The 8,646-nt window shown below is 41.6% G+C and overlaps 2 protein-coding genes across 4 annotated transcripts in view; both read right to left on the reverse strand.

The window, feature by feature from the left end:
• The window catches only part of ckap2l (cytoskeleton associated protein 2-like), a 40,402-nt gene extending 36,747 nt beyond the window's left edge, over positions 1-3,655 (reverse strand). For all 3 annotated transcript variants that reach the window (XR_006838931.1, XM_046351401.1, XM_046351402.1), the window contains exons 1-2: positions 3,470-3,655; positions 2,893-2,959 (exon numbers count right to left, since the gene is read on the reverse strand). Coding sequence is in view for 2 of the 3 variants with exons in the window: in XM_046351401.1 (XP_046207357.1) it covers positions 2,893-2,959; positions 3,470-3,539 (137 nt within the window). In the remaining variant the exon portion in view is untranslated. The remainder of the gene's footprint in view (positions 1-2,892; positions 2,960-3,469) is intronic.
• A 1,154-nt stretch (positions 3,656-4,809) lies between these two features.
• Positions 4,810-8,170, reverse strand: LOC124035292 (interleukin-1 beta-like). Its single transcript, XM_046348753.1, has 6 exons — positions 8,017-8,170; positions 7,683-7,734; positions 7,303-7,495; positions 6,740-6,913; positions 6,275-6,411; positions 4,810-5,732 (listed from the first exon to the last, which is right to left on the reverse strand). The coding sequence occupies exons 2-6, from the start codon at positions 7,713-7,715 to the stop codon at positions 5,502-5,504; spliced, it is 768 nt and encodes a 255-aa protein (XP_046204709.1). The 5' UTR covers positions 7,716-7,734; positions 8,017-8,170; the 3' UTR covers positions 4,810-5,501.
• Between the last annotated feature and the right edge of the window lie 476 nt (positions 8,171-8,646).

Here is an 8,646-nt window from a genome sequence, read left to right on the forward strand (position 1 = left end):
GAACAACGTTAACATACTAGTACTTGACAGTGTTGATGAAATAAGAACGTTCATTTGCTGTGACCGTTACTAGTTTAAACGGCGCCTCTCTTGGTTGTATCCCTTTCATTTAAGGGGTTGTGAGATGGTATCATTTGGAGATGATTCACCTCCAGATCCTTGGCTTTCATCATTTCAGTAAAGCAGAAGCCAAGGGATTCGTAAAAACAGAGGTTACAAATGAGTGGCAAGAGTTGTGGATCAGGTAGAGTAAGGGAAGACACCTGTATAAGATCCAGGAAAAGGTGGGGACTGGGACACACAAGGCTGAGACTGGGACACACAAGGCTGAGACTGGGACACACAAGGTTGAGACTGGGACACACAAGGCTCAACAGTACGTTGAAAGTGGTGGGGAAACATGATCATCGTCACACCTCTCAGATGGAGACAGTTGAACATGTTCTCTTTCAGTGCCAGAAATACATGAGACAAAGGGAGCGGTTGTTATTAGATTTGAGGAATAATGAGTGTTGAATAGCCTGGATTAAGTGAAATCTTCAGGGGATGAAGTATTTAATTATGTATTTTGTTTCCTTAGGTGGAGAAGATTATTGGGTAGGATTTAGACCTTCACTGTCTCTGATCCACACCCCAGTCCAGTTGGTGGCATTAATGCAGTTTAAAGTTGGTTACCAACCGCCATGTAAAATTCACAGAATAATAATAATAATATACAATGCAAACAAGAACCGATTGTCTTTGCGGAGGATGGATATTGCAATTCAGTCCGTTAGGGTTAATAATTTATTTACAAAGCTATTCCGTTTTCTATTCAGCAGATTTAATTTTGAAAAATGCCATGTTTTCACTCACGAACCTGCAGCCACTAGATGTTTTTTTTTTTTTCTTTTTCACCTTTATTTAACCAGGTAGGCTAGTTGAGAACACCTTTATTTAACCAGGTAGGCTAGTTGAGAACACCTTTATTTAACCAGGTAGGCTAGTTGAGAACACCTTTATTTAACCAGGTAGGCTAGTTGAGAACACCTTTATTTAACCAGGTAGGCTAGTTGAGAACACCTTTATTTAACCAAGTAGGCTAGTTGAGAACACCTTTATTTAACCAGGTAGGCTAGTTGAGAACACCTTTATTTAACCAGGTAGGCTAGTTGAGAACACCTTTATTTAACCAGGTAGGCTAGTTGAGAACAAGTTCTCATTTGCAACTGCGACCTGGCCAAGATAAAGCATAGCAGTGTGAACAGACAACACAGAGTTACACATGGAGTAAACAATTAACAAGTCAATAACACAGTAGAAAAAAGGTAGGCGAATAATTACAATTTTGCAGATTAACACTGGAGTGATGATAAATGATCAGATGGCCATGTACAGGTAGAGATATTGGTGTGCAAAAGAGCAGAAAGGTAAATAAATAAAAACAGTATGAGGATGAGGTAGGTGAAAATGGATGGGCTATTTACCAATAGACTATGTACAGCTGCAGCGATCGGTTAGCTGCTCAGATAGCAGATGTTTGAAGTTGGTGAGGGAGATAAAAGTCTCCAACTTCAGCGATTTTTGCAATTCGTTCCAGTCACAGGCAGCAGAGTACTGGAACGAAAGGCGGCCAAATGAGGTGTTGGCTTTAGGGATGATCAGTGAGATACACCTGCTGGAGCGCGTGCTACGGATGGGTGTTGCCATCGTGACCAGTGAACTGTGATAAGGCGGAGCTTTACCTAGCATGGACTTGTAGATGACCTGGAGCCAGTGGGTCTGGCAACGAATATGTAGCGAGGGCCAGCCGACTAGAGCATACAAGTCGCAGTGGTGGGTGGTATAAGGTGCTTTCGTGAAAAAACGGATGGCACTGTGATAAACTGCATCCAGTTTGGTGAGTAGAATGTTGGAAGCAATTTCGTAGATGACATCGCCAAAGTCGAGGATCGGTTGGATAGTCAGTTTTACTAGGGTAAGTTTGGCGGCGTGAAGGAGGCTTTGTGGTCCTTCTGTAGCTCAGTTGGTAGAGCATGGCGCTTGTAATGCCAGGGTAGTGGGTTCGATCCCCCGGGACCACCCATACGTAGAATGTATGCACACATGACTGTAAGTCGCTTTGGATAAAAGCGTCTGCTAAATGGCATATATTATTATTATTATTGTTGCAGAATAGAAAGCAGACTCTTGATTCGATTTTCGATTGGAGATGTTTGATATGAGTCTGGAAGGAGTTTACAGTCTAGCCAGACACCTAGGTACTTATAGATGTCCACATATTCAAGGTCGGAACCATCTAGGGTGGTGATGCAAGTTGGGCATGCGGGTGCAGGCAGCGATCGGTTGAAAAGCATGCATTTGGTTTTACTAGCGTTTAAGAGCAGTTGGAGGCCACGGAAGGAGTGTTGTATGGCATTGAAGCTCGTTTGGAGGTTAGATAGCACAGTGTCCAAGGACGGGCCGGAAGTATATAGAATGGTGTCGTCTGCGTAGAGGTGGATCAGGGAGTCGCCCGCAGCAAGAGCAACATCATTGATATATACAGAGAAAAGAGTCGGCCCGAGAATTGAACCCTGTGGCACCCCCAGAGACTGCCAGAGGACCGGACAGCATGCCCTCCGATTTGACACACTGAACTCTGTCTGCATAGTTTGTCAGTTCGTAGTTAGCAGCTGCCGCAGAGCAATGACCAGATTTGGATCATAACAATTCCATTAACGCTAAATTCTCAGAGTAAATCTTCGGCAACTTTTAAACCATATATGGTAGACATGGGGTTTGGACTATTGTTTGTTTGACTGATTTTGTATAAACATATAGACATTTGTATAAACCTTGAATGAATGAATCATCTTATATAGGCTATATAATGGCCAAGAAGATAGCCGTCAAGCCATGATGATATCTTACTTTGGGTTTGGTGGCTTCAGTCTTCCTTTTGCTGCTAAGTACTCTATCAACTGCTGCTTGCGCAATTCTGTGAAAGACAAGAAGCAACTTTAAAACAAACCCTAAATTTACTCCTCCACTATTTGGTCAATGGTGGTAAAGATAGCTAGCTAATTAACATTACCACTATTTGGTCAATGGTGGCAAAGATAGCTAGCTAGTTAACATTACCATTAAATTAGCCGGCCAAAGTCAGACAGCTAGCCCTAGCTGCAACATTGTTGTTCTAACAGGTGATGGTTCTAGCTAGTTACGCTAACGTTACTCGTTTAGGGAGTCAATAAGACAGCCCAATGTCCCAAAAGACTATAAGTTTCCTCTGAACTAAGCTAACGTTAGTGTGTACCCAAGCCTATATCTAGTTTTTCCACTGCAACTTGACCGAATGATAAATAAAAAACGTATTGTTTACATTGTATTATGACTAACGACAACTATAGTTAGTAAGCTGAAGAAGACTGCTAACAAGCTAGCAGGCATTGTTAGCAAGCAAATAATAGAGCTTGCGGAATATTAGTTAATGTTAGCTACACCATACCTTTTCTGTTAAGTTGGGCAACAATTTCTTCCGCGTCCATTGCTATTTGTAATCTAGTCACTTGAGACATGTTATTTTAGTGTAGCTAGCTAAATTTTTCGCTATTTTAGTGGAACACAAGTTATGGTTTGCTAGCGAGCTAACATAAACAAACCGACTTCATCTATTTCGTGGTCTGTTTTGAAATTGCCGGGGCAACGCAACTCTTCTCCCATTGGCTCGTTCAAATATTTGAAAAAGAAAAACCACGCCCAATCAGACAGCTACTCCAATGCTTCTTTTAATTCTGTAGGTTTTATATGGATGGTAACATTGAAAGTGGTGGGGAACATCTGACTGGGAGGTGTGATCATTGTCAGGAGGAGATGATGGAACATGTGGAACATGTGCCAGAAATATGAGACAAAGGGAGCGATTGTTATTAGATTTGAGGAGTAGTGGGGTTGAAGAGCCAGGATTAAGTGCATTTTGGGGGAAATCTTTAGGTGATGTAGTTTTTAATTATGTTTTTAGTTTAGTTAGGGAGACGAGATTATTGGGTAGGATTTCAAATCATCCCCTGAAGATTTCCCCAGCAGTTCACTTAATCCAGGCTATTCAACCTCATTACTCCTCAAATCTAATAGCAATCGCTCCCTTTGTCTCATGTATTTCTGGCACTGAAAGAGAACATGTTCAACTGTCTCCATCTGAGAGGTGTGACTGTGATGATCATGTTTCCCCACCACTTTCAACTTACTATTGAGCCTTGTGTGTCCCAGTCTCAGCCTTGTGTGTCCCAGTCTCAGTGTGTCCCAGTCCCCACCTTTTCCTGGATCTTATACAGGTGTCTTCCCTTACTCTTCCTGATCCACAACTCTTGCCACTCATTTGTAACCTCTGTTCTTACTAATCCCTTGGCTTCTGCTTTACTGATGAACAATTCCATCTCAACATTAGGATGTTTAAGAGCCTGAATGTTCTCTTGATAAGTGAGTGAATTGGACCATTTTCCAGTCCTGCTAAGTTTTCAAAATGTAACAAGTACTTTTGGGTGTCAGGGAAAATGTATTGAGTAAAAAAGTACAGTATTTTCGTTAGGAATGTATTGAAGTCAAAGGAAAAGTTGTCAAAAATATAAGTACTGAAGTACAGATACCCCAGAAAACTCCTTAAGTAGTACTTTAAAGTAGTTTAACTTTACACCACTGATATTATTACTGGTATAATGTAGGTATACCTCTCATATTTGTTCTTGGTGTGGTTCTGGTATTTGATGGATGTTGTCTGATTCTTCACATTGTTCTTCCAATAACCATGTTATTACAGTAGCCAACCATAATAATCGATGACAGAGAACATCAATTTTCATTTGAATATTTATTCAAAGGAGCAGATATGTAGGACAATTCAAATGTTTGCATGCATCAATGAATCAGTGCAACATCAACATATTGACAAATAAATACAATGATAAATAAGTATAATCACTGAAATATAAATACATGAATAAATAGTAGAACAATATTATGATTAGTAGAGTAGATGTAATTACAGTTAATTTTGGCATTCAGCAATAAATACGGTACAATAAATATCATGGGCGCTTGCCACAATCTGACTCAACGGCGCCATCTAGTGGTAAACTTTGACCAAGTCAATACACCACAATGGTGAATTGCTCTAGTAGTACACACACACACACACACACACACACACACACACACACACACACACACACACACACACACACACACACACACACACACACACACACACACACACACACACACACACACACACACACACACACACACACACACACACACACACACACACACACACACACACACACACACAACCTGAAGAAGTTATTGTGTCTTACAAACATACAAATAAAAGTGACAATCCAGCCCTGACCACAAAGGTCCTATAGAATCACATATAGAATCTATATTGCCTAGTTAAATAAAGGTTCAACAAAAATAAAAAATAACATTGAATTATATAGGATCTCTATGAGAGATCTGTGGTGTCCGTTTCGGCACCCACCTTAGTTGTGGCGCTGGACAGTGAATGTGGTGAAGCGGTTGGGGGTTGCCCTCTGGCACATGTTCACCATCTTGGTGTTGTCCTGCTGTATGGCCGTGCTGATGAACCAGTTCCTGTAATGGGCAGACTCCAGGGTACTGATGTCAACTCCGGTGTCCTGTTTGTAGAAGAGGAAGCGCACCATGTCGCTCTCATGGTTGATGGACTTCAGCTGCTCCTTGTCTGCCACCTCCTGGAGAGAGAGAGAGATAGATGGTCAGGGGTTCAAATCAATGGTCTGACTCAAAACGGACTTAAAGGTCAAATGTCATACACCAGGGGTCAAATGTCATACACCAGGGGTCAAATGTCATACACCAGGGGTGGATAGAAATGTTACTCTGGCTATTGGTTTGAGTTTGTGGCTGTTGGAACCAATGACTTATATAATCAACACATAATTGGTTGGAACAAGCCGACACACTGTCACTCTCCAGGACTAATAGTCATCCTCGCTGCATCCCATTCCCAGTCACATTTCACCAGGGTCTCTCTTGGTCTCTCTGGCAGTTTCCTTTAATTACATTGCATCTCAACCTTTTACATTCCACATATGATTCAGACACAATGATGATGATGTCACCATTCTTCAGCTCAGACACCATCTCCATGGCCATCTCTACGTGGTGCATGATACAGTCCAGGTCTGACTCAAACAACTCCAGCCTCAACAGCCAATTATCCTATCTATCAATACTGAATCACAATAGATTCAGCAGTAGTAGTGCTATTTACCTCTAGGTGCAGGGTGGGCGTGCCTTCTGATGTGATGCAGGATAGGTAGAGGTTGGATCCCTTGATGCCCAGGGCTACAGGTCTTGCTTTAGTCTCACTGGGGACAGGCGTGATGTACGTAGACAGGTTCAAATGCACTGAGGAAAGAGGAAAGGAGAAGAGAGTCAGTCAGCATCATTCATCAGAACTCAACTCTGAACTAAGTACGCTACCTATCTGTCAGTCTCAGGGTGGGGTTGGTTTTAACCTCTCCACTGAATCTCATATTGCTCATATGTACCTAACCTTTCCAATTATTTCAGATTCATAGGAAGTGCCCCTGCTTAGTGCCCCAAGGCAAATTGTAATTTCATTAATTTAATGATCTATGGTCACCAAAGAACACACTCAAAATTCTTTGGCAAAATGTAACGCACTATGTTAAGACAAATGCAAATTGGTACAGAGCCTTGGTTGTTAACATACCTTTATGGTAGCTGCTGCCTCCCTGCAGCATCATAGCATGCAGCTCCATAGACTCTTCGTTGAGCACCCAGCACTTATTCTCAGAGTCAGTGACACTACACTCATACTCTCCTTTACTGCTGAACCCTGCAGCTCTGCTGCTGGCTTCAGTGCGCGCCGACTCCAACTCCAACACTATATGTTTTGATGAGGAGAGAGAGAGAGAGGAGAAAGCATGTAGGAGATGAGTGAATGACTTGAATAAATACGCTTGATTGAATTCCAGAACTACTAGTCCGTGAGTTGTGCTAAGATATCCACACTAGCAGTATGCCAGTTAGAATTAAGCGATGTGTTGGGCATGCATTCTAAGTGTTATTCTATAGTGTGAACATTGGAACATAGCCCAGTAGTGATAGCGAATGGTATTATAGTGGTACACATTGAAAATACCCTGTTCTGTTTGTGCTGTCTTGTCAACTCCTATGGTCATTGTCATCAGAAGCAAGACAGTACAATCAGACATGGGGCCAGGCTCGCCCCAAAGGGGCTCCTCTAATCCAGTCCAGTGATCTTTGACCTACCTTCCACTGCGCTCTCCAGCAAGAAATTTAACAGGCTCTCATCTCTTCCCAGGGTAAACCCCTTGCCACCATTTAGCCTCTCCATGGCGATGATGAGGTTGGCCACACAGCGCAGGGTGATGGGGTGATGGGATATCTCCACATCCAGACCCTGAGGCAGTTTGGAGCTCCATGCTACACTGGCAGAGGTGTTCTGAGCAGGACAGAGAAAGTCCTTTTAACATTCATCTAACATTGTTGCATCAGTGTCTGGAGAATTGTGGTTGGTCTTTTTTGTTCCTTTCTCCTGTTTTAACATTTACTGTATAATAACATTTGAATGTCTGTCGTGCCTGAATATTGTAGGTCTGTCTTATCATCATGTCTAAGTTGGGACTCACCTTCATTAGACTGCAGTTTGACTCAAATTCCATATTGTCTTTGTAGTTAGATCTGGAAAATAAAAACAGATCTTTTAAAACTCCTGTCCATCATAGATTGTATCATGCTTAGTCAGTTGCTTAAAGATGGCCAAGATCTGAAAACACATTCAGAGATCTGGTGTAAACAGGCAATCATATATACAGTTAGTCCTAAATAAAAGTTTTTACTAAACACTATACAGAAATAAAGACTGCCACAACAGATCAACAACATAATACATGGTCAGCCGTACAGTAAGAGTAAGTTTATGGTTGCCAATGTGAATAAAAGCAGACTCTACATTTCATTTACCTGGATGAATAGGTTTGTAGTTGGCTGTTTGGTAGTTTGTAGATAGAAGGTACAAACGTCTTGTTTCTAGTCCTTGGTCCTTGTTGTGAGTCCCAACTTGTTCTCTGAACAATGTTTTCTGACTACATGTGGTAACCTGTATGTCTTATATACATCCTGGGCACACTCTCCAGAAATTCCCCTCTACGTACACAGGAGGAAGGACGATGGTTTAGTCTCACCAGACCAATGAGTGACAAGGTATTTTCTAATGACTTTGGTGATGAAATACTGGACTCACACCCAACAGGATGGGGGGATGGGGTTTAATTGTTTTGTAATATTGCCAATATACTTTATTCAAAGAATTCATGTTGTGTTTTCATGCTGTTCTTGGCCAGGATTCCCTGAGAAATTGTATGTCAGATCTCAATATTACTGGATGAACAAAATATTAAATATTGTTCATGTCAACGCTACGTAAAATGAGTTACGAGACACATGTACATGTCTGTATTATAATATACCTTCCATAACTTCCTTTTCTACAGGACTTCTCATACATTATGCTACACTTTAACGTTAAACGTGTTGATAACGGCTATTTTCTAAGACGGTTTTCAGTGCCAGTTCTATCTTGTATGGCTCCCT

This window comes from Oncorhynchus gorbuscha, linkage group LG05, assembly GCF_021184085.1.
Source record: "Oncorhynchus gorbuscha isolate QuinsamMale2020 ecotype Even-year linkage group LG05, OgorEven_v1.0, whole genome shotgun sequence".
In the NCBI taxonomy this organism is placed as follows: domain Eukaryota; kingdom Metazoa; phylum Chordata; class Actinopteri; order Salmoniformes; family Salmonidae; genus Oncorhynchus; species Oncorhynchus gorbuscha.